Genomic DNA, 26,942 nt, shown 5'->3' with positions numbered 1-26,942 from the left:
GACGTGTAATTAATCAAATGGTGTATACTTTTATGTAGGGATGGGTACCTTTCACATTTGAAACGATACGGTACCTTGCAATCAGTATTGGTACTCAACGGGACCAATTTTCACTACTTTTGTGTGTTCATGTGGCAAAAAAAAAAATCATTTTTTTAAATAATTAAAAAGTGTATTTTTTTCAATCTAGAAATTTAACCTTATTTATTCCATATTTATAACCTTGCAATGATGTGTTCATGTCCAGCATGGAAAATCTCCGACTATCCCACTCCCTCACAGTCACAAGGATGCGTTTAGGTACCTAAACATGGTACCTTTTGATTGTACGTGAATCGGTACCTGGTACTTTTGACAGAATTCAATTGGTAGCTAGTTGGTACCTATAAAAGTACCTAATGCGGTACCCATCCCTACTTTTGGGGCACAAAAATATCAGAATGTGAACACAAATCATTTGCATTACAGAATAATTGCCCAAGTCAATGAAAAGTAAATAAAATTGACAAATAAATGATGATGATAATATAAATAACAACTGATATATGTAAGCTGAAAGAAATGTGTTTCAAATATGTGTTCAGCAACCTCAAAATAAGACTTGGGAATGATATTATAAAGCTAAACAATTGTACAACAAGCCAATTGAATTATTTTTCTTATTGATTTTATTCATTTATTTATTTATTTATTTCGAAATTCTGCTGCAAAAAGTACAAAGTCTCAGTCAGCAGTCTTTCTCTGTGTTTATTTGTCCTCTGAAGTGGAGTAATTTTTAAAGTTAGATCCCTTCTCTGTGGACCTGCCACCGTTGCAACATTGCCACAAGCCCTAAGAGTGAGGTCTTACAGTTTTATGTCATTTTATGTTTTTTTCAGTAAATGTTAAGTAATAAAGCATTATAAACTCTGGCACAACTTAAAATTAGTAAATAACGATTATTAATTGATTTTATTTATAGAACGCTTACAATCAAACTTCCTCACAAAAATTTGACTTTTTATTTTTTATAACTGACAGCTTTCAATGTTCCAATTTTTTTGTATTTTTTTTTATTTTGAAAATCACTGAACAATACCTGTGAAACAATAAAATCTTAATGTTTCAACTTAAACAACCAATAGAGTGTCCTGAGTTTTAGGTCTCAAAGCAAAAAGCAACAATGGCTGGCTGTCAGACCTTCCTGGAGGTAGATCAGTTTCATATGTAAGGATAGGCCGATCACTGATTCCCTAAAATTAAGGAAATCGGCGAACCAATTGATCGGTGCATGTCTATTAAAGACATTACACACAAAAATATATAGACTGATGTGCATCCAGGTGTACTCTGACTCTGGCTTTTTGCAGTTGATGCAATAAAACATAAACACTGTTATCGCAAGACAGAAAACAACTTTTACAGAGGGAAAAAATCAGAATGATACATTTAGGATTGTTGTAGGTATGATTTCATTACGCTTTGTAAAACATTTGCATAAGCACTAATGCCAAAGTCTCTCTTGATTTGACCAATAACATCCCTTTAAGACGTCTAAGTCTGTTGCACTCATCATCTCTAATGGCTCAGTAAACAAGCGTTAAAGAGAAAACAGACTTTTTTAATGAACGTACCTCGTCATGTATCCGCATTGTGTTGATCCGCTCCAGCTTACTGGTCCAGTACTGAGCCTCGTCGTCAGGGATATCTGGACCAATTAAGCAGAAAAAAAGGAATTTAAAAAGTGATAAAAAGGTAGAAGGGATATGAGGAGGGAAGTCCAAGAGAAGATGGCGCCAGAAAGTGTCAGAAAGTGGAAGAAATAAGACACATGAGGTGGAAAGGGAGGAGAAGGGATGGAGAAGGACAGAGCAAAAGTAAATAATGGAGGAAGAATGACGAAGCAAGATGCCGAATGTGAGGCAAAGAGCGAAAAAGGACAGACCAGAGACACTCTGACTCCACCCTCCCCTCTGTCGTCTGTCCTCTATGCTCCTGTGTTTTCCCACCCATCTTATATTCATGTGTGTTTAATATCTGATGAGGAGGTTTCCTTCTGGGCGCCCAGAAATAGAAGTTAAAAACACCTCAGGGGCCTCAGAGGTCCTGCCCGAGACCAGAGAGAAAGACTTCAGAAAGACAAGAGGCGAGTCAAATCATACTTCGATAGTTCCCAGTAAACTTCTTTTGACAGGGTAGTTTTTTACAGAATGTGTCTGATCCATAGTGATGTTAAAAACTGGACACCAGCTGCCCTAACTTTAAATTTGGATTGGTGGGGCTCGATAAAACAGGGCAGCATCTATCTTATCTCCATCTTCAGGCCTCGACTTTGTGTCTCCGTGCAGACAGCAGCAGGAACCGGAGTCATCCTGATGTTATGTGAAAGTGTGGATACATGAACCATCAGAGGACTCCTTAAAAGCAAAGTGTTTAGACAGCAGCTTAAGAGCACGCCGAGGAAACAAAACTGCCTGGAGAAACGCTGCTGCTGGAGAAATCTAAACCCACATATAAAAGAGTGCTGAGGGAAATGACAGATTATATTTAGAACAACAAAACAGAAACGCTGCCTTGGATAAAACTCCTCATGAAATCTTCAAGAACCTTTCCACAAGCTCCAATCTGAGAGGTTTCACAGACAGCCCGGGGGGATAAATGATGGCAGCCAAATATCAGCTGAAGAAGACCGTCTTGCAGAGAAAAGTCAAACAACAACAGGGAAATAAAAACTGTGAAGAACACAGGGAGGTCACTTTTTTCAGGTTTCAGTCTGATCTGAGGAATAGTCACAGAAATTCAAAGTTTATGTTTAAAGTTTGTCTTTCAAATAATGGAAACAAAAGTTCGTGTCATACTTGGGCACCAGGATGAAAAATGTATCACATTCATCTGTGAGCACAGCTTCTTTGTTGGTAGAAGCAAAAATATCTTTCACTTCTTTTTAAAGTAATAAAGTGAGGGAATGTAAGCTTTATGCAGTGCTGCACTCCTGAAATGTTTGATTTTACATCATGTTTCATATTTTATGAAGATATCCGTCATTTTTTGAACTATTTCTAAAACAATAATAGATTTTTAGAGCACTTCAGTATTTGTTTGTTTTCATGTGCTGTTTACTGCTATAATTTTGCTTCCTGCATCAAATTCCAAAATACATTTCCTGTAAGAAATCTGTGATAAGAGCTGTTACAATGATGCCCAAATATACATGAATAACAGTCACACGGGTACAGCTTCTAGTTCTGCTGCTCTCATTATCCCCCTGCAATATATTTCTATCAAGCAGAAAAAACAAACTGTAAAAAAGCTCAAAATCTTCTGGGGATTCTAGCTGAGTGTGATTTAATCATTAAAATGCTGCATTTTTATTTTTTTATATTTTATTATTTATTTATTTTGTTCTATTTTATTTTATTTTGTTTTGTCTTGTTTTATTTTTTTGTTCTATTTTATTTTTATTTTTTTACCTTTCACTTTTTTCTTTCACATTATGGACAGGATCTTAAGTTTTTATCTTTTGTAGTTTTAATGTATTTTTCATGTTTTTCATTGTTTTTATTTATTTATCTTATGATTTTCTTTCCTTTGTTTGGTGGCTTTTAGCCTTTTATACATATATTATATAATTTCTTTAGTTCCTCACGTTTCTCTTTCACTCCTCTTTCATTTCTTCTCTTTTATAACTTTTGTTGTTAGTTTCGTTTTGTACAGCACCTTGTAACATTGCTTTTGAAAAGCGCTACATAAATAAAGTTTATTATTATTATTTTCATTCATTCATTCGTTTTCCAAACCGCTTATTCTGTTCAGGGTCACGGGTGGCTGGAGCCTATCCCACGCATCTCCAGGGAGAACATGCAAACTCCACACTGAAAGGCCCACCAGCCAAGCTGGGAATCCAACCGGTGACCTTCTTGCTGTGAGGCTGCAGCACTGATCGTTGCGCCACCGTGCAGCAATTATTATTTTTATTATTATAAATGTTTTACTGTTGTAAAGTCTGTTTATTCCCCTTTTAAATTGAGCCACATTTAAAGGGAACATATATTTGTGGGATGAGCAGCAGAGCTGAGTACGTGAGTTGCACTTTGAAAAATCTGCCAAATCTTCTCTGCCAATGCTGAACAGATGATTCTTCTGTTTCTATTGACTAACCCCAGGTGCTGCTCGTCAGGAGCATGATACAGACATGTAGTTTCTGTCAGTTATCCTGGCTTTACTGGGTATTTTATCACAACTGGCCAATAAGAATTTTATGCAACCTGTTCTGAGTTTGGCACATATAATATTTGGAAGATCTTCAGATTTTTGTTGTATATTTATGACGATTTAAATAAAAAGGGGGAACACTTCACCTCATTCAAACCATAACTGTTGCATTTTAACATCCTGATAAAAATATCTATCTATAAATGTAATATCTATTTGTGAACATGAACCCACCAAAGGGCAGCTCAAAGCGGGTGTCCAGCAGCACTTGGTGAGGCGTTGGGTTCGTGGTGCCGCAGATCTGATCCTCCTTCATCAGCACCTCAGAGTCCAGACATGTCCACTGTCCCGGGCCCTCCTGATGAGAGGAAAGAAAATCAAGATGATAAAAACATTGACTCATCACTGATAGATAAAAAGCAAGACAAAAGATGCAGCAGTGAGGGACGGCACTTAAAGTTCAGACCTGACAGACTGAGCTTCAACGGGAGAAGTCAAACACTGAGCGCTGCATTATTTATGACGACATGTGCACTGACGCTTCACTTAAAAACTCAGCAGAAAAAAAATAAAGCTGCAGGCGAGACAAGCCTGCCCGCAGGCCTCAGGCCTTTTGAAGCCTCAGGGGACAAGTGAAGAAGGAGGTTTAAAAAAAAGCTGGAAAAAGGAGAATGTGGATTTATTTGGAGAGTTGTCGAGGAAACCAGTGCAAAATCACAGCCTTTCACCTTTCTGTAGCTGAAGTGGAGCAAAGCAAGATGTGAGAGATCACCTGACTGTCAAACTCATCACCTAGCTGTGATGAAAGCTGTAATCTGTTTCCACCAGCAGAGGGCACCAACCAGAAATGTTCATAAGCTTCATGTTTCACCACAAGAAAATATTCAACCCCATCAAGCAGTGTACTAAATTTAAAGTTTCTGAAAGTCTCTTCATGCAAAAAAATCTGGGTCAAAGTTTGCAAAGAAATGTCTAAAATGCTAAGTAAAACCTCTTGAAGCTGTATCTTGTTTTTTTGGTTTACATTTCATGCAGAAAAAAACCCTCATGTCCTTATTTATTCATACCAGAAGAAGGATTTTCCTCCAGTGTGTTTCTGTCAAGCCTCCACAGCTCTTACAGTGATGATAGTACTCATCTTTAAAGAGGCCGTGACCTGCTGTCTCAAGGAAAAACATTCAATGTTCTGTGAAACACAGGACCCTGTCTTGAATTAAAGTGGAACAGAAAAGACCCATCTCTGCAGAGAGAGCTCTATGGACTTATTTTGAGTGATACTCATCATGAGAGGCTCATGCACTGCAAAAAACTGAAATCTTATTAGGTGTTTTTGTCTTATTTCAAGTAAAAATAGTCTTTTTATACTTAATATGAGCCACATTCAACTTACCAGTTCAGAAAAAATGTTGTTTCAAGTTATTTAAAGACAAAAATGAGGTCTGAATTGCTTTTTAAAGGTAAATAAAAATCTGACAATGGATTAAGAAAAATTTGCTAGAAAATTTGCTCTTTTGTTCCATCGGCAGATTTTTTTAAACTGGTTACAAGCCATACGGACCTCATTTTTGTTTCTAAAAATCTTGAAATAAGACATTTTTCTGGACTGGTCAGGTGATTGTCGCTCATATTAAGTCATTAAATAAATTTTCTACTGGAAATAAGACAAAAACACTTGATAAGACTTCATGTTTTACAGTGTGTTCAGCTTATTCTGATGTGGTTTGTGTTGAAAATAAGCTCCATAGTGCCTCAAGTGTTAAAACCTGTACAGAGTAATGTATTTAGCAGCACTTTTAAGTCATATTTTAGTTTTTCTTTTTCTATAGCAGTGATTGTTTCCTCAATGACCCATATCCCTTCAGCAGAGGGAGGTAAGAAGTGTCATTACATGTTACCATTTTTACGTACTGTGCCTTTAAAAAACTTGAGTCCAAAAACAAGCCTGGTTAATTCTCAACAGCAAAAGTGGAGTCACCCTGATCACACACGTCAAATCCTTATCCTGATGTGTGTGTGAGGTTGAAGTGAAGGTGTGTGTTACCTGGTCAGACTGTGGGATGGCATCCAGAGGTATCAGCGCTGTGCCGATCATGGTGTCCCAGATCAGACCTTTATTCCACAGCTCCACCACCAGACCAGACTCCAGATGACTGATCTCGCTGCAGATACAGAAAAAAACACAAAATCAAAGGGTTAAATGGTTTACCTGTTTAAAAGATGCAAAAAATGCATTGGTAGAAAGTTTTTTACATCGATAACATGGATTTTGTCGTATTAGTCACTATAGAAGTCCTGATTCCTTGTCTCTAAAAACTCCCAATAAATCATGACGTGACAGCTGCTATGAGCTGCACTCAGCAAACCCCGGCTAAATTTGGTCCATATTTGACCTGCAGTTTTATTGCCTCTCTCATCAGGTCAGTGAGTGCGTGAGTCTGTTCCTGCAGTAATGTGTTTAAAGGATGACGGGCGTCATTTCCTGACAGATCTGTCAGAAGAGAAGACGGCGGGAGAGCTGTGTCTCCTCCTCATCTGCATATTCACATCCACAGCTCCATTCATCTTCACACCGCTCGGCCTGACTGTCACTCATCGCTGATGACACTTCACAGCTGGGATGATGGAGTGAAGATAGAGTGTGTGTGTGTGAGTGTGTGTGTGAGTGTGTGTGTGTTTGTGTGTGTGTGTGTGTGTAGCTATTTGCCATACATTGAAGAAGTCAGCCAGCTGATATGACTTGAGTCAAATGACGAGGTGTTAACATGTTGGCATGATCAACAGGTGGGAAAAAGCGCTGAGATTTTTTAATGGGTTGTATTTAAAAAATGTGCAAATAGATGTATTTTTTTCTGGATCTAAATTTTCAAGATGACGCTAATGCTACATCCTTTCAGTTTCTGTGAAACTAGACGACTCAAAGGAGCTGTGAGGACTATCCGGACAGGTCGTGTTTTTCTGGGATAAAGACTGTTTACCATGAGCACTAACACCCGCTGTTGTAAGGACTAGAGAGTGACACAGGAGTGGATTTTCACTCCTGTCCCATCCCACTTCCACAATAAAAAAAAATCCTGTCCAATCCCAACCCCTGGCCAGGGTAAAAAAAAAAAACCCTGTCCTGCCCAACTCCTGGTAAAATGACTCCCACTCCCATCCCGCTCCCATTTTTTTTCCCTTCTTTTAATTTTTAGGCAATACATTAAATTCTTTTTTAGATTACTGTTGGCTTCTGGGAAGTGTAGTTCTTTTCACTCGCGTTAGAGTGTAGACTTATTGGAAGTAAACCACAAAATGGCAGCACATGTCATATATTATATTTTATCTACCTAATTGGTTCCTGCTCTTTTCTGCTCCTGTTAACTTTTTATCCTGTGCTGTCCCAATCCTGTGATTAATAATAAAATTGACTCCCATCCTGTGTCATGTGGGATTCCCATAAAAATGTCAAGCCTCTAGTAAGGCCATGACTCTTGCCATGGCAGTTGTTTTGGAGAGCACTTCTTCTTTTTAACACTACTTTTCTTTGTGTAAAACAACTTTTTTTTAATAGTTACGTAGCACTGTTGATTGAAATGTAAGAACAACAATCAAAATTTGTAAACTCAGTTTGTAGTTTGGTGTCCAGAGGGTGAGCATAGGCCTGGGCCAATAACAAATTTTGCTAGACGATAGATTGTCCCACAGTTATTGACGATAAACAATATTATTGATAATATTATTTTGAGACCAAATTAACCTTGAATATAAAAAATATATATCATAATAATGCAATACACCCTTTCAAATGCAAGAAATCTCAATTTTAATGGGTATTTTTTTACTAATACAATTGGAATATCAATAGCTCTCAAATATCCCAAAAAACAAACAATAAAAATAAAATGGGCCCATATTGAAAAATTGCACTTGAACAAAAAATGAATTAAAATGCAGAATTTCTTTTGCAATGTAGCTAACTACGCTCTGTGTCCATGTAAATTTTTAAACATCCACTTCAGTTAATCCAAATGCTCCAAACCAGGCAACTGGACTGTTCAGAGTTTGTGAAGATGTTTGTCCTCTCATCCATGTGGCTTCATCAGCCTCATCAGCTTCATCCAAAACTACAATACAAACACACATGCACATGGCGATATATTGAGGCAGGCAAAATCATTGAGTTCATTTCATTTATTGTACGATTAATTGATTTATTGACTATCAACCCAGGCCTAGGTGAGCAGACTGTTTAATATAACTCACAGCCCGCCGCTCGGAGACCTGTATTGCACATCTACCAACTCCAACCTCACCAAGCAGAGCTAACGTAACCTCACTCTTCATTTTATTGATAGACTCTCAAGTTTGAACAGACCACTGCAGAATAACTGCTAACTGTGGGTTGGAATGAACATTATCACAAACAGTTTATCCACTCTTTTAGCCTGTGCTCTTTCACTCTCCTGTTCAGCTTTCTTCTGCTCTGACCTCCTTTTTCTTTTTCCCAATCCAGCCTCAGTGTCCAACATTACCACTAAATAAAATAAAAATAAAATGTGGTTAATTCTATTCACTATATACAGTTTGCAATCACATTAGTGTACAAGTACAAGTACAAACAGGGGTCAAAATTGTACCTTTCCTGTCACAATGAAGCGCTTTGGGAGCTAAAATCCCAAAACAGGATTTAACTCCAACACTGGATCAAATAAAATATTATGCAACATGACTGTAAGGCCTGGATTTGCTGGTTATAGCAAAAAAAGGAATATAATAACTGACATGTCTGATAATCTACAGCCTGTTTTTATTGATGGGATTATTTGATAGAAACCAGAAGACATCAGAAATGAAAGGATGAGAAAGAGGTCTGACACTGTCCATACAAGCAGCAACTCCAACATCTCTGAGTCACACATTAGACGTGTGTGTGTGCGCGTGTGTGTGTGTGTGTATGAAAGAACAAGAGAGACATCTTCACACACGTCTCTCTCTGGCATCTGCCCTCCATCAAAGCCCATCCATTATTGAGGGAATGGTTTGTGTAGTAATAGCGAATGACGTGGTGTATTTTTATCACACACACACTCAAACATGCACACACACCCAGATAGACACAGCCATGGAGTGATGAGGAGAAAAGACAGACTTCAAAAGGATAAAGGAAGGAGTGAGGTGTGTGTTGGTGCTGAGGATCTGTCAGGAGGACAGGTACTTTATGAAACAGTGGATGACGTCCGAGGAGGAACAAGCTGTGACACGTTTCTGTGAGCAGAGCGATGTACACACTGACGCACTGGTCCTCAACCTTGTGAATTTTATGCAATGATTCAGAATCAGTGCATCGAATTAGCACATTTACCTCGACTTGATCATAAAGAAGACTAAACTGACACTGTTGTTACATATTGTGTTAATCATGGAAGTCACAGGGCTGTGGGATGTACAGGGTGGGCCAAAAAGATTTACACATCATTTTCACCGCACTATCCAAAAATGCTTGCAGACAAACATAACAAACATTGAACACAGTTTCTATACTTTATTCTCTGTCACCAAAAAGATTTACATCTCAATATGACCACCCTTTGCCTTTATCATAGCCTAGAGACGACCTGGCACTGCCGCACTGTCTCTGCATCAAGTTTTGACCATGACTTCATCAGAGCTGTCTTCAAAGCCGTGACACTGCTGTGAGATACTCTTGAGACCTCCCTTTCCAGGATAGACTGGATCACAAAGTCCATTGGATTGATGTCCGGACTTGACGGAGGCCACATGTTCTTGTCCCAGAAGCCAGGAAAGTGCTGCTTGCACCAGGCCTGTGTGACATTGGATGTGTGAGCTGGTGCACCATCTTGTGTGAAGACACATTGGTTTCCAGACGCATTGGTACACCAAGGCAACACTTTTTCTTCAAGCATTTGAAGGTTCACCTGGCTGTTCACTTTCACACCCTCCTGAATGAAGACCAAAGGAGACTTCACTCTGGATCTCCTGCAGCATCATTTTCCTCCTGTCAAGCCGTTTTTTTTAGAAGTGGCTGAAATTAGTTGTCTGTGTTGCTTTTTTAGAGCTTTTGGTCCGAGATCCTGTTTGACAATTCTCCTCAGTGAAGTTCTCGAGATGTTCACTTCCTTTGCTGTTGCCCTCAGGATTCCTTTGGATTCTCTTCCTCACCATCCCAACGACCCTTTCAGTCCGGACTGAATGTTTTCTTCCAGGCACTGGCTTGCTGATGGTATTGCCAGTCTCCTTGTATCGTTTCAAGACATTGGAGACAGTCTTACAACAAACATTTACCTTTTTCATGATTTGCATTGTTGTCAGTCCAGCCTCCTTCAAGGACACAATCTGGTCGCGCTTACCCTTTGATGCCATACTCTACAATCATTACGAGTAAACAAATGAACTCAGGTATATGAAAAGCTATGCCTTTTAAGAGAAACTATCCCAAATTTTAAGTTTCTAGGACAAAAGCTAAGCAAATAAAAAAGAGATATACAATGGGTAAATCTTTCTGGCCCACCCTGTACTGCTACTGATGCATTCACAAATGCATCATGTGCTCGAGCAGGAGTTACATCACAGGCGGGGGCTTCAGATTGTGACTGTTTCTGGTCACATATGCTCCTAAATTTTAATCCGTGTGACGTCAAAATATGTGCGGGAGCGTTTGTGGATGTGCAAATAATTGCTTTGGTGTGATCCTTTTTAACACATGCATACATATTCACATGTGCACATGATGGTGCTGTCACAGACTATATGAGAACATGTTTCGAGGATGGGGATGTATTCCCACAACCAATAAACAGGCCAAGGTATGAATGAAAAGAAACACACTGGGTTATGTCTGATATAAATTCTGTTTTTAGTCTAATTTCAGAATAAGAGTCAGAGTTTCTTATGAGATGAAAAGAAACTGAAGTGACAGAAAGCTGCCGGCCTCGGACAGTATCCTGTAAACCAGGTCAAAAGATTAAGATCTTCAGTGACATGTGAGCGCAGCCTCAGGACAGAGAAAGAAGTGAGACTAAAAGACAATCAAAAAAGAATAGGTTTCTAAATTATCCTTTAAATATCATGCATGTGAAAGGAAATAAAGATGACAGGAGACAGAAAAAGACAAAAAACACAGCAGAGACCAAATCAGAGAGTGTGTGAGTAGAGACGAGCACGTGAGGCACAATGACCCTGACTGAAGAGGGATCAACATTCAACTGCTTATCCCCTTATCCCACTCGCCAACCAACCCCCCACCAATCAGCCATAATACACACACACACACACACACACACACACACACACACACACACACACACACACACACACACACACACACACACACAACCACAGATGTACAGTGACCACCTACTTATCAAACAATCAAACTGATGCAGGCAAGATTATGATGATTTAGAGGATTGTTCAACAAAGTGACAGAATCTGGGCTTGGTTTCAATTTCACCTACAAGATTAAGACATTCACCGTTTAAAGCCTCGCAAAACCATCAACTACACTGTCAAAAATGGCAAAAACTATAAACTGTTGTCTTTTTTCGTCCTCCAGATTATGGTTACATGTGAAAACTGCTGAGAGATGGACTGATGAAATGAATTTCCTAAAGTAACAAAGCAGACACATCTCGAAGTATTAAATGCACTTTTTTTGTATCAACTGATTTCATAAAGATGCCATGAGGAGGATCTGTTTTAACTGCGCTCCCTCGCCACCTTGTGGCCCGGAGTCTCCACACACTGTTGAAAGTTACTTTTTGTGAGGTGTGTGATTGTTTTGGAATCAAATGGAGATTGGATCAAAACAAATTTTGTTTGTTCAAGACAACTTTTTACTGGATGCAACGCACAGAGGTAAGGGACTTATCAGTACAGTTACGTAGCGCTATGGTTTGAAAAAATGACATCAAACAAACATAGCATCGGCTATATGTTGCAATATCAGCAGCCCGGTGCCTCGACGTATCTGTAGGCTAGTGTGACAACAAGTAAACACTGTCAGTTTGTAAATAGTTCCTGGTTAGCTAAGTCCTGCCAATCATCTACCAAGCAGAGCTAATGTAACCCCACTCTTCATTTTATTGATAGACTCTCAAGTTTGAACAGACCACTGCAGAATAACTGCTGACTGTGGGTTGGAATGAACATTAGCACAACCAGCTTCGCCCTTCCAACATCACTACAAAATTAGAAATCGTTTTCAGCAGAGAAAAACACAGATCTCTGTGTTTTATCTCTTCTCTCTGCTAAACTTCGTCAGCGGGTGTGTACCTGTATCCAGCAATATTGGCGCTGATAATCTCATCTTAAAGTGTGGATTACGATCAGGCATATATCTAGAAGGGACACTTTTTCAAGATCACTTTCAAACTCCTCACAGCCCCTTTAATAAAGCACATAGCAGCACACAGAGCAATCCAGGTTCCCACTGAAATTCCTTGTCTATCTTCATCTAAACATGAGAGAAGCCTCTTTTCACAGCTACTGCACAGCCTGACTTCTAGCTTTCGTTCTTACACTACGTAAACGCCGTCATTTCTTGATCCACTAGATTACACTACTACACCTGCTGGATGACCTCGTTCCTCTGCGTTGAGCACTTGTAGGGCTTAGTTCAATGACAGACACACTGACGGGTCACTCTGACCTATTTCAGCAGTATGAACCCAAAAAGAAACATTTTTTAATCTGCAGGTCTTGATCTGCTGAAATAACAGCATCATGAAGATTTGTAGAAAGGAAAATTGCAAACTCTGTCAGGTTTGTACTCGTGGAAAATCCAACCGCTGATGGACTTTTGTAACACAGCATCAGGCAGATTTATTACATGTCAAGGTTTTTTTTTTTTAAGGTTGTTTCTGAGGGTTTTGTTTCACCCTTTTTTGAAAGGACAGCAGAAGAGAGCTGGGAAATGTGAGGAGAGGAAATGAGGAAAGGAAATGCAGGAAAGAGTTTTGGCTGAGGGTCAAACCAGAGACTGCCGGCTGTGACAAGGACCACAGCTACATGGAGCCGGCATGTAGACCACAAGTCTCACCAGCAACAAGTAAAATATATTTTATCTAAAATGCTTAACAAGTCACTCTTTCATAAGGATCTTTTTTTTCACAGAGATGACCAAAGTGCCATCAGATCACTGCTGCTTGTTGTTTCAGCGGTGTGCGTTCGCCCTGCTTTTGCTCTCCATACAGACGACAACAGTCTGAATGCAACACTGCTGAGACTGGAGTCGGCAAAATCTAGTGGATAATTATCTGAACAAGATTTTTTTTAGTACATTAAAATGTACATGCAATGTCTTGGTTTTCTATCTTTAATAATTTTGCTAAAATGTCAAGATTTTTTAAAATTTCAAACATTTGCGAAAGAATTATAAAATTTCAAGATTTTTTTTTTTTTAAATTAAATACATTTTGATATTAAAAAACAAGCTAAATTTTCCAAAAAACTTTACATTTTCAAAAATTTCCACAAACATAAAAAATGAAGTTTGAAAAATTTGCAAAAAAAATGTATTTAACAATTTACAAGATTTTTTTGTTTTTAAATTTAATAATTTTAACAAGTTGCCAAAAAAAAGAAATTTGAAATCTGAAAAATTATGCGTTTTTCTTTTTAAACAATTTACAAAAAATAATTAGTAAAAAAAAAAAAACATTTCAGAAACAGCAAAAATGTTTTGAAAGAATACTCAAACTTGATAACATATTGATAATATCGTTAAACTCATCATTTTAATTGTTTGCTTATGTCTTGCCACGTATCAATCATGTATACTATACTACTAGCTGGCACATTGGCAGTTAAATGAATCCATCCACACAGAATTAAAGTCTGTATTTTCTTCTAGATTTGTCTTTTTGTAGATTTAGTTTTCTTTCCAGGGCTATAAAACCTGAGGTTAGCCATGATTTTATTTTAAGTCAATGTCTTTAATCATCAATACCCTTTTGTAAGAAAAAAAAAAGTCTTTATTTTATTAATATTTTTTTTAAGCTACAAGGAGCCACTGCAAAGGAGTCAAGGAGCCAGGTGAGGCTCCAGAGCCACAGGTTGCGGACCCTTGAGCTAAGAGTTTTCAAACACTCAGTTTGTGTCTCTAAAAAAACATAGTGCTCAGGTGTTTTAGCAGGACATGCACCTTACATTCAGGTTGAAACCAGGACACCCTGGTTGATAAGGGGGTTAATGCTCCAACCAAGTACAAATCCCAGGTTCTCATTCAAGGCCTGATCAACTAAAGGATTGGGCAGCTGATGCACGCAATAAAGCACACACAAAGGATTAATTCAATGCAAACTGTCAAGCAGGAGACCAGGCTTCAGAGAGCATGTGTGAATGAGCTAAATTAGTCTTTACCTCATATCAGCTTTTCGAATACATGAGGAATGATCTGATATGATCCATGTTAATGAGAGGCCAGAAAAAACCTCTCCTGAGCAACTTCTCTTCATGAATCCAGCACACAGTCTTAACAAACCTCACCTTTCCTGTCAATCAAATGCACTCCACACAGAGGAGAGACACTTTAAAGCCCTGTGTCAGACTAAATGGATGACTTGCAGCTGGAACAGTTATGATTTGAGAAAGGTCAAGAGCCAGCTGCGAACAGTGGGAAAAGAAGAGAGCATGTTATCGACAGAGGTGAGGTTGAGATGGAGTGCAGCCGAGCATGCTGTCACTGTCCTCTGCTTTATTTTGATTTCTGTTCGGGGCTGTAAATGGTTTGCAGGGTGGTTGAGTGCGAGCCAGACTCCGTCAAAACTCATCTGAAAATAAAAAACACATTTCACTCTCCATTCATCTCCGTCTGTCTGCAGCTTTCAATTTAATCTGCAGGATGTTCTGCTGAGCCAGGATGACATCATGCCACAGTACGGCTCTAATCCTACAAAGAGGAAGCTTTTACTTCACTGACATATATTTACAGTATAGAAATGTCCTGAAAAGTAGGTTCAGTGTTCAGTGAGTTCACTGCATCAGTGTGGAGTCAGCCTGTGGCTCTGCTGAGCTGTTACAGTAGCTCCTCTTCCTCCTGACTTAAACGCCACAGGTTCCCAATGTGGTTCAAGTTAGACGAGTTAGCTGGCTAATCACAGCACAGTAATATCATGGTCCATACACCATTTGGTAGAAGTTTTGGCGCTGTGGGCAGGTGCCAAGTCCAAGTAAAAAATTACGAAATCAGTATCCACAAAGCTTGTCAGTAGATGAAACCATGATGTACTCTAAAATCTCTTGGTTTTGTTGGCTGTGTTGACTTTGGGTTTGATAAAACAAAGTGGAACAACTCCAGAAGATGAATCGGTACCCCAAATCATCACAGACTGATTCCAACATCTTGGATTTGAGCCTCTCCACTCTTCATACAGACTCCGAGAATTTTATTCACACATAAAAAGTTTGACTGACTGTTGACTAAAAAAGAGGACTTTGGTCCAGTTATTTTTTCTCCTTAGCCGAGGTAAGACCTAGTCTAGGTGTGTGGTGGCTTCTGATACTCCGATGCTCCATATACACCAGATATGTCTACAGGCCGGCTCCGCCCTCTTGCATGTTGACTGTGTATGGCAACTTACACCAACTGTGTGTTTGTTCAGTCTGGCAAACTGCATGACTGACAGAACGCTGGACTCCCAAGACTGAGGGGTTCCCGTGGTTCCCACTCCATTGAAAGTCCTCTCTTTATTCATTTTGGGCCATAAAACCTCAAACCTGTTGACTCCTGTCTGGCTCTGCTCATTATGTCCATTTGTCGTCATAGTCAAGCTAATCTCCGTGTGGTTTTGACATGGTTAGCTTTTGGTTTTATTTTGGGTGTTTTTTGGTAGTTTCCGCACACTAATTCCTGTCCCGCTAGATCTTCCCACTAAATTTATGTGTCATGGCTCAGGCGCCCGGCAAAAATAGGATGGCTACGTACCAACGGAGCAGGTCCAGCGTGTATTTCAGTCGTGATATAAGCCTTAGTCCACAAGTTCCTGATTTGCTTGAGCACCTTTTCTTACTACACCTAAGCAGCAGTATGCTTCATCACATCATTATGTGAACAACCAGCCTTTTAAATAATAACGGTCTGTGGCTTTTTCTGGATGGTGTTGCTGATCAACTTCTGGACTAGTGTCAGGTCTGCAGTCCTCCCCAGTAAGACACTCAGTATTTATACTGTTTTTGGCAAGTTTTAATTCATAGTAATGCCAATTGAAATACTTAAATTACCTCCGCCAAGAAGGTTATGTTATTGGGAGAGTTTGTCTGTTTGTTTGTGAACAACATAACTCAAAAAGTAATAAACAGATCTTGATGAAATTTTCAGGAAATGTTCAAAATGAGATGAGGAAGAAGTGATTAAATTTTAAAGGTGATCCAGATCATTGTCTGGATCCAGGATTTTTTTTTAAGGATTCTTAATCATTGTGAGATAGGGCTGTTTTCACCATATGTGTATGTAACTCCACGATTGATGGTTGGATTGCTTTGCAAAACAATACAAAACAAGGTAACCATAATTTCTGACAGATGTACAAGTACGATCTAGATCCTGGTGATATTCTGGATACTAAGATCCAGAATATGAAATATGTACTGGGTCATCATGATGTTCAACACTGTCAGGTAACAAATTATCATAATAAGCTGCAACTAACACCAAATTGTAGCAGACAGTCTGCTGAAAGGAAGTATAACATTAAAGTAGGACTAAAGTGTTGGTGACAATCACAATATGCTTGGCAGAGGTCTGTGCTCTCTGAGTGTTTTTCTAGTATTTAAGCTGTTTTCTTTTCAGTTATCAGACTGTTTTAGAAAGGTGCTTGATCTGTTTGGGTTAATGCATTGAGCATAGAATATATTAAATCATCTCTTTCTCAAGTATGTAACAGAAAATATTGAACTTTTCACCATATTCTAATGTGGTGAGATGCACCAATGAACTTGGACCCACTTAATCCAAATCTGATGCTAGTTCAGTCATTATTGGTCACAGCAGTTTGAACAACACCTGTACTCAACCTGAGCAGCTCTTATTTCTCACTCACACCTTATTAAAATCTTTTCCAGGAGCAAACTTGTTTTTCATTTCAGCCCTGCACCTCCAGCAGAGCTTCAGCACAGCACGCTGCGGCTGCTTCCCATCGAGCCTGAGTGCCGCTAATGAGGCTCAGGAGCTAATTAGCCATTTAGCATACGAGGTCCTGGGGTTTCCTTTGTGTATAATCATAAATGCATTTCGGTTATTACAGGCTTATTAGACCGTATACCATTTACTTTAACTCTTTTATCTTTTATCAGACTCAGGTTCTTGAAGATTTTCCTTCCACACCACGTGCAGGAGTGATACACAGAAAAGTTTGATGTGTTTTATTCGGTGTGGCACTTATTTGTCATAGAGAGAGGGAGACATGATGAAAGTGAAACTAACAATTTGATTGGATGTGATGGAGGGTAATAGCAGAGATTATGAGCAGCACAGAGAGGAGAGGAGACTCTTATGTAATCATGTTGATCTACAGTCAGTCCCTCCAGTCCCTGTAATCAAGTCAAGGGGATCAGTCTGTGGGAGAGATCTGTGTCTCATGTACGGTATAAAACTAAACAGACATCTTTGTGTGTTTGAGATGCAGACGGGTGGACAAAGAGTAAGACAGTTTGGACTGTGTGTGTTTTACCAGCTTATTTTATGTTAACGTTTGCAAAATATTGATTACAGAAGCCTGAGAGGAAAACTACTCAAGAGGGCAAAGGAACAGACCGATTCAGACCCAAAACACTATCAAACTATGAACTGTAATGTCAGATATGAAGACAAATTATGGCGCTCCCAGAATAAGAAATTAAGAAGGGTGTTGATTTTTTGTAGAGTAACGGCTTAAACAGAGTTTCCTTTGCTTTTGCAGCCATACCCCAAGTGGACAGGCAAGGAACTGCTGTTTTTTTGCACCTCCACATTGGTTTCATTTTAAAACTCTGAAAGTTTCTGCTTGATGTGATCGTAAAATTTACATTTCTAGCTATATTTGGTATCCTAATAAAAATCTTAAATTGAATGTAATTTCCTCTTTTCATTCCAGTGAGCTACAGAGCCTTTGTTGGAGTTTAAAATGTGTTTATTTTTCTTGAAGAAATATTTTCAGTTTAAGAGTTTGATTTCTCATCTTGCACTACTTACATTTACAAAGAAAAAGTCTTTAAATTATTTGCAAACCATAAAAAATTGAAAAATACACACAGCATCCAATCTCTTACAGAAAATCGGGCTGCATTGTCTAAGACTTGCGAAAAAAAAAAGGAGGAAAACGCAACTGACAACAGTTTTCACTATTTTTAGGGCTTTAGATTAAAATTGATTCAGTTAATTTAGAAATACTTATATTTCACCAAATGTGTGCAAATCAGCCAAATTTTTTATTTATTTATTTATTTAATAATTTATTTATTTATTTATTTTATTTCATTCTTTTATAAATAAAAATCAATACAAAGAAAAAATAAAAGACCCCAAAACTGAATGAAAAGGAGCAGAAAGAAGAAAAACTCTTATTGCATTTGCCCCTTCTGATTTAACTGATTTTACCTGAACAATATAACTCAAGTTTAGGTCCATCGAGAGACAAAAGAGACAAAAGACGCCCTGTAAAAAATGCATTTTGAAAAGCTTAGCTGCTAAAGAGAAAGACTTCATTCTTGAGAGCAATTTTGCTCTGAACAAAAAGGCCAAAGTAGGTCAGAAAATATGCCAAAATTGCTGCAATTGCCCTCAATGAGCCAGGCCTTTATATTTAGACAATTGTAAGCTGAGAGCATTTTGTTAACAAATGAATAAAAAAACCTTAAAAGGATTTTTTAAAAAGAAATAAATAAAGGAGGATCACTCTTTTAACGGGATCTCTGCAGCAGCTGCATCTGTACTTCCTCTCCCCCGTGGAATCAGACCAGACCGGACAATTCATTAGATTTATCAGTGACTCATCCTCTTATCTGAGCTCGACATGTAATTTCACTTTCCATCCATCCAACCAGCTCCAACCACAAATTCCCATTTAGCAGCCTGTGCCAGCCGGGCGGACTGGAGTCCCACAGGCGGCTGATGCTGGCTTTCAATTTCAGGAAGGCCTATTAGGGCTGGCTAGCAAGTCACTCGCTAACAGGTTATACCTGGTCTGTTTCTGTCAGGGGGCTGACGCACATCAACCGGCTCCAAATTCTCTGTGCATTTGTTTTAATGCATCCCCAGTGGATGAAGCCAAACGTGCAAACTCTGGAGAAAAACTGGAAACTAAAACTTTTCAGCAACATAGAGTCAGTGCCACAAATGTATTTTCATGTATGTGGGGATAAAAAAAACAGGCTGTCTTCATTCATATTTAAATGTGGAGATCAGAGACTTTTTACTAAAAAGGACCTGGTTCATTCAGAGACACAGCAACAGTTTCAGCACATGGGGACTGCTTGCATTGGGACTTCACTACAATTAATAAAAAAAATGACAAATGTTTGTTCAAAATGTGTAATTTTCCTATAAGTGGAGTTGTCTGTGTTTGCAAACCAATATTTTCATTTTTTGGCAAATAAGCTAATCTTAATTTTATTAATTCAACCCTTTGGATTTAAGTTCTGTGCCCATAAATTGTTCAGAAAGAAACACTTTACTTTTACATTTATAAGACCAAATGCTGTACAATTTTCTAAATCACGGTAATTTTCCAACAGCAGCACAGAAAATTGCACAGATTTCTTCTTTCTTTTCTCCCAAGTCATTATGTGTGACAGAAATACACATTTATAGCTTAAGTGTGCATTTAATGATATAAGCATGAGCGTTGTGTTGACTGCCAATGGCATGTGAAAGAGTGCATGAACAGGTGAGCACTTGGGGTAATAGCCCTTTATCACTGCAGGTACCACTTTCATATGTCACGTATGTGGATGAATAAAGCAGGATGGAGGTTTGACTCGTACATACTGACAGCGAAAAAGTTTAATTCTAGCTCAGAAGTTAAAACATGACCATTACTTTAGAGATGTGGTTTCAATGTGTCAAATACAATTCATGGCTGTCAAAGTTGATAGAAGTGAATTCTTATTAATATAAAAAAAAAATTTAACGCCTCAGGGACAAACACATCCGGATGATGACTCTTGCCCCACCCAGTGGGAATTCAGAAGCAGAGGTGCAGTGATGGACAACTTAACAGGATTTTAGATTTCAAGTTTAGCTTCAAAGCTCTGCCAGAGAGTCCTTGTCTTTCAAACGGCAAATTTAATACACCCATTAATTATTTTTGTGGTGTTTGCTGCTCTTGGGTGTCTTTCTTCAAAACATATTGTTTCAGTTCTTTAGACCTAAATGCTAGGGGTGCACTGATCACAATTTTCTGGCCTATCACTGATCTTTAAAAGGCCTGACCTGCTGATACCAATTTGAGCCAGTACCATTTTTTATTCTTTCTTTTTTACAAGTGACAGCAATGATCCAATCTTATCTTATTGAAACTCATTGAACAATACCTGTGAAACAATAACATTTTTATGTTTCAACTTAACCAATAAAGTGTCCTGAGTTTTAGGTCTCAGAGCAAAAAGCAACAATAGCTCGTTGTCAGACCTTCACAGAGATACACACGAACAGTTTCATATAAAAAGATGAGCCGACCACGGATCCCCCAAAATTAAAGAAACTAGCACCAATTGATCGGTGAATGTCTACTAAGTACTTAGGGTGGGAGAAAAAAAAATTGTGTATCAAGGTATCAGGATTTTTAGTTTAACAAATTAAATCATGATTTCTTGTAAAAAATAATAATAATAATAATAATAATTTAAAAATAGGTTTTTCGAATTTAAATCCTTTATTTTAGTTTTTGTTTTTAAGTTGGGATGGAAAAAAGTTGAGATGTCTGATCTCCTGAAAAAATCCTAAAAACTGACTCGTGTGTGATGTGCATGTTTTTGTAAAATATGGCTCTTGACATGGTCTGTGGACAGCATAATCATCATTCAACTTTTCTATTTGGCCAGAGCAAACTACAAATCACAAAAATCTGAAATATCAAAGAATCCCAATTTGAATCAAATCAGCACAAAATATTAAAACAATTGATTCGGGAGGAAAACATATCCTCCCAGCCCTGAGCACAAAGTCTCATTCCAACTCCCGTGACAGCATGAGCACCAACAATCTTTACAACTGCTAATCCTCAAAAATAATGCGATATACAGGTCAATATGTCCATTCCAAGCAGCGGGGTTACGTCGTGGAGACTGTTGCTGATTTTTAATTAAAGTTTGTCCAGCTAAACTTAAAGCATATTTTTGAGGTTGCAGTAAGTTTTAGCTCGCTGATCAAAAGTTGGCCTTAACTTTTAGCAGAGGAACATTTTTTCTGTTAGATGTCTGCCTTAAAGTGTTACTCGAGTTGCCTCATTGTGCTAGCGTCCCTTTGTGTTGGGTTCTTATAATTATAAAAGACTGACATATGCAAACAGCTGGCCTATTTGTTCATTCTTATGTTAAAAGTAGTGCTGGGCAAGTTAACGTGTTAATTTCGCGTTAACTCGTCAATCTATTAACACCGTTAAATATTTTATCGCACGTTAGTGCATGTTGCTCACATGCTTTTATTTTGTAAATGTCTGTCGCTGACCGGAAGTGAAATTGGCGGAAAAACACGATGAATAACCAAAACAAGCATGACGAAGAGGGGCATTTCGGCTATATTTTTTCATCCATTGCCAGTGTTATCATAAAGTCAGCTCGTCTACTGTCTTCACACTACGACTTCGAGTTTGACGGTTGTCCTTACCCGTTTGAGCCTGAGTACACGGACGAGGAGCTCCATGAAAGAAGGATGCAGAGGGAGAGAGAGGAAGAGCTGGTTTGAGAACAACAAACAGGAGCACGTCCACGACTCAATGCGAACTGGTGGTGCGCTTGTGGACAGTGTTCGCCTATGGCAACAGAAGAGGAGTGTGTTTGTGATAACGATGGATAGCGATGGTGAAAAATTATAGCCGAAATGAGCGATTTTGCAGAGATTATGTCCCCCGCTGAAGCTCTCTTGCCGTGGCCCCCGCTAAGTGCGGCTAAAATCAGCTGGATCTAAATAACTTCTGAAGGACTCCGAGCTGCACCATGTTTGTCTGACTGAGTATATGAGCATGCACACACCTATAAATAAGGTCCAGGTGTCAAAAAACCGGAGTTGCCCTTTAAAGGCGCTCGTCGCTTAGTGTATCAGTCCGCGCGCACGGCGTGTCAGATATAAACAAACGCAGGTAGTCTGCCAGGAGGAAGAGACACGATGAGAACTAGAGCCTTATTTAGCGGTGTTTTTGTGTGAAAGCAACGCGCTGAAAATTCCCTAAATAAAGTGTGAATGCAGACTGATATCAGAGTTTTTGGTGGGAGTCCGTTTGTTTCTGTTTTTGGTCAAGTAAAATATGGCCCCGGGTGTTTGGTGCGTGCGCCCTGGGCTTCTGCTGCACAAAAACACTGCTGTAGGGGTAATTTCTGCCCTAAACCTTGTGATAGGACCCAACTTGTTCCATCCCTGAGTATCACTTTAATGCCCTGACAGTGGCAATAAGCTTTAATTTTGTATTTACATTTTGTAAATTTGATGTGTGAATTTTATGATTAATCACAAATTAATTATGCAACTTATCATAAGTTCTTAACAGTCTTTACAGTTTGGGAGAAAAATTCCCACAGTGTGATAAATTGATGGATTTTGAGAGTCCAGGAGACGCGCACTGTTGGTCGGACTCACGGGGACAAAAAAGCTAGTGGCCACTCGCTGGAAACCCCTCATTGTTTATCTATTCCAGCTTGGCCCCTTGTTCATTTATACATCTCTTACTTAGAGAACTCAAATGCCCGTATTGATGGTGCATGGAGACATAACATTCTCCAAAAACACTTGAATAAATAGACATTTTCAAAGGTTGTTCCTTGTGTTCTGGACCTGTTTTGTTGCTGTTTCTTTTTTCTTTCTTCTTACGTATATATATTTTATCATGGACATTGATGAGCATGGGGTCACAGACAACAAGTGCTTTTTCTGTTCAATCTTATCCCCAATGGATCCATCCATGGACTTCTGCAGGTTTTTTTGTACACAGGCATTTTTGCCCCCAGGCTCTGTAATGTCTTTCACTGTAATTTCTGTCATCTCCTTCATCTTTGTTAAAATGTCAAACTTTAAATAAAAAGTTAATCACAAAAACTGCAGGACTTTAAATACTGCACTTCAAACAGAAAGGAACGATCCCTTAATAGCAAGTTTTGTAAATCATAAAACAAGCTATCTAAAGTCGACAAGGCAGACGGTATAAGCAGTGCCAAACCTGATTCATTAGCACACATCACTGACTGTCTGTTTGTTTAACACAGTAACACGAGTACTTTAATGTGTTTACACTGAGGGCCTGATTCACAAAGGGACTGTGCTGCTCATGTGCCTACTTTATCTATCTATGCAAATGAGATGAAAAGGTTTTCTTACTCAAAAAGTGTAGCTCAGACTGTATGCTGATTAAGACAACAATCTGATGACTTAATAATAAAAAATAATTTATCTGTACATTCAGGCCTGAACCACTTGTTCATAGATATTTTTTGACGGGATATCTTTGTCCTTGTTTGAAAAAAATCTCTGTCCACACCACAGAAATATCTCTGTCCATACGAAGAGGCAAAACTGAAAACAATTGCCTCTGAAGCCTGCAATGCCATGCCTTGCCAATAAGTGGCAGGTTAGCAAAATGTGAAAACCATAGAAGAAGAACGTTATGAGCATGCACAGTCAAAAACTGAAAGAAGAAACAGTCAATGGAGTAAGGAGATGGCGAAAAAAACCCTGAAAACAATACATTTATTTGTAGAGGTGGAATGAAGGCAAAAAGTGTGGTAAATGTCGGCCATCGTTCTTGTTGTTGGCAACCATTGCTACAGTGACTTGTTACTAGGCGCTTGATGTCATCGCGCAACACCAGCTCCGTTTAACACTGCTACACAGATCCACTCAATCAAATTTTTTTTTATTTCTTCACTTTTTTATCTGTTTCAAAAAACCTCCCTTTATGTGGGTGAAATCACCATGGTCGTGTGGTTGAGAGGCCAAATCGGACAGAAAAATGTGCGTTTAGGTATATGTCCATATTCGTGTGGTCCAGGCCTCAGTCTGCCACTAGCAAGCTCATCATCTGTACAAAGATAAATCTGAGCCCCGTCCAGATAAAAGCACACTGCACAGCTGCCTGAAGCAGAAAGCAGAGATGCTAACAGCTCAATCAGATGCAACACAAGAGTCATCTGCATGGAGTGCTGGAGTATCATGCAGATAGCAGGGGCAAAAATGCACAAGTCTCGTCCAAATTAAAGCAAAAGTTATCTCAGGACACTAGAAACAAAAAGCAGGTCTAGACAGCACTAACTGCTGTAATATTTACAGAGACCAAACAAGCTGCCACCATGAGCAAACACTCTGCATCATTCAGTCGCAGCAGTAAGAAAAAACTTCCTCTTAATTGCAGACTTCTGGACGCTCATGTAACTCGAAAGACAAATATTTGACTTTTGCACACAAAATGTAGACAATGACATTTATAAACGCAAGTACATCGAAAGTGAAGTTTAGATTTAGAGTCAGGACATTATTACAGTGACACTCACAACATGAAGTCTTGTTCCCAACATGGCTGGTCCCCTCGCACTGTGATGGTGGTACTCTTCACATTCTGCACCTTTAGAGTCACATAGGCATTGAACTTGTCTGGAAAAGAGAAAAACAAGAGAAAGATGTAAGATTTAGACACTGAGCTGTGATTTAAGAGCTGGTTGAGTTGGTGCAACATGCAGTAACTTCGCCTCAACAAAATGCTACAATTCAAACCTTAAAAGTTATCTTGTAACTTAAAAAAAGAAAGAAATATAAGGAAATATCAATTCTCTGTATATAAAAAATACAGTGGGTATTATTTGGAGGGAGCAGCATCTCAAAAGCTAATGACAAGATGAATGGGTGAGGAAATACCCAACTCTCAGCTCTCTGGGACAGGACAAACAAACAACAAGACATCCAACAATAAACTCAAGAGCACACGAGTGCAGCAGATAGATCAGTGGAAGAGTTTCATACAAATATAAATCTCCCTACAGCTGCAGAATGAGAACAAAAACACAGTCTGACAATTATTTCCAGTACAGCACATCATTCCTTTCAATGTAAATCACCAAACAATGCAGGCACTATAAACCACCACAGACAGAATATTCATGCAAAACTGTCAGAAAGCATTGATCAAAAGCAGGCCAGCTTACAGGCAATCATCAGCTGTCACAACTTATCAAACAGAGTCGACAAATTTAATGATAATGTCTAAACCAATGAGAAATGGACCAAGAAACGTAGATCTGTGTGCCAAACTGAGCTGGACAAGACAATCTGCAGTGATGTGAGACACAGTGAATCACAGTAAAGGCTGCATGTCGATGTGATTCTGAAGAAATGTTCAACTTATGGCATCAAAAAGTTCAGTTTGTTGGTGCCAGGCTTGGCCGAGTGGTTAAGTCCTGTGTTTGAGTTCATCTTGAGCTCAAGGACCTGTTCCTGCATGTTATCCTCCACTCTCTGTCACAGTTTCCTGCTCCACTGCTCTATGCTCTACAAACAAAGGTGTCAGTTTTTAACTTGAAGACACCCTGTTCCCATTTTAAAGATTAAAATCTATAAACTTCAACACCTGAAGAAGATGAAGATGATGATCATGTATACTTTGTTTTTATTCTGTGAAGGAAGAAAAAAAATATTATCTTGACAAAGGTCTATGACCGAAATGTTGCAGTATTAATGTTGTTTATCTCTGGAAGTTGGCCATTTTGCAGGATTTTTCGTTTTCTTCTGTTGAATTTGGACTCTTCTGACTTCATTTGACACACCTCCCAAGGATTAGATGTTTGAAGATCTGTGCTGTTTCTTACTCTGTGAAGGGATATTTCATTTTTCACCCTTTGGGGTTCAATCAATCAGCAACTTCTAGTATAAATGGTATGGTAAACATGGAATGCTAAAAACTGCAGTTCCTCAAGTGTCCACTTGAGACCAGCTGCAGAGGCACCACAACCCACATACACACGTTTAGGAAATATTATCATTACAACCAAAATAAACATGTTTACAGTCTGGTTTCAAAAAATGAAGGTTCAAATCACTAATTTCTCTGCTAGTACACATGTTCGGTGCATTTTCATAATTTTTAAAGGATATTGAGTCAAAACTTCCATAATTAAGGACATAGCCAACTTGACTTTTAAGCTGGCTACCTATAGCTGTTATTAGAGAATTTAAAAGCCCACCTCAACTAGGGATGGGTACCTTTCATATTTGAAATAATACAGTACCGGTGCCTGCCTGGTACCTGGCAATCGGTACTGGCACTCAACGGTACCAATTTGTGGTACTTTTTGGTGTTTATGTGGTCAGTTACCTTGCAATGCTGTGTTCATGTCCAGCACAGAAAAACACCCACTCTCCCACTCCCTCACAGTCACAAGGTTGCATTCAGGTACCTAAACATGGTACCTTTTGATTTTTTTAATAAATTGGTACCAGGGGTTAAAAACAAGGCTTTACGTCACGTTTAATGATAATTGACAGCTGCCGTTCTTGTGTATTTTTTTCGGGGATTGTAAAATATGTCGGGAGGTAGAGTCAGGAAGTGATTAGACTCTCAAAAGAAAAAAAATATTTGTAT

At 38.8% G+C, this 26,942-nt stretch overlaps 1 protein-coding gene across 1 annotated transcript in view; it reads right to left on the bottom strand.

Moving 5' to 3' along the window:
* unc13ba (unc-13 homolog Ba (C. elegans)) overlaps nucleotides 1-26,942 on the bottom strand; it is a 224,964-nt gene that overhangs the window by 165,668 nt on the left and 32,354 nt on the right. Inside the window, exons 3-6 of the mRNA XM_074669684.1 lie at nucleotides 24,862-24,961; nucleotides 6,233-6,350; nucleotides 4,426-4,549; nucleotides 1,614-1,687 (exon numbers count right to left, since the gene is read on the bottom strand). Of these exons, the coding sequence (XP_074525785.1) occupies nucleotides 1,614-1,687; nucleotides 4,426-4,549; nucleotides 6,233-6,350; nucleotides 24,862-24,961 (416 nt within the window). The remainder of the gene's footprint in view (nucleotides 1-1,613; nucleotides 1,688-4,425; nucleotides 4,550-6,232; nucleotides 6,351-24,861; nucleotides 24,962-26,942) is intronic.

The sequence above is a fragment of the Halichoeres trimaculatus genome, unplaced genomic scaffold, assembly GCF_033239565.1.
Source record: "Halichoeres trimaculatus isolate MK-OKI-2021-1 unplaced genomic scaffold, fHalTri1.1 fHalTri1_scaffold_5, whole genome shotgun sequence".
Classification (NCBI taxonomy): domain Eukaryota; kingdom Metazoa; phylum Chordata; class Actinopteri; order Labriformes; family Labridae; genus Halichoeres; species Halichoeres trimaculatus.
Note: the sequence above shows the minus strand (reverse complement) of the source record. Positions and strands in the feature narration are given on the sequence as shown.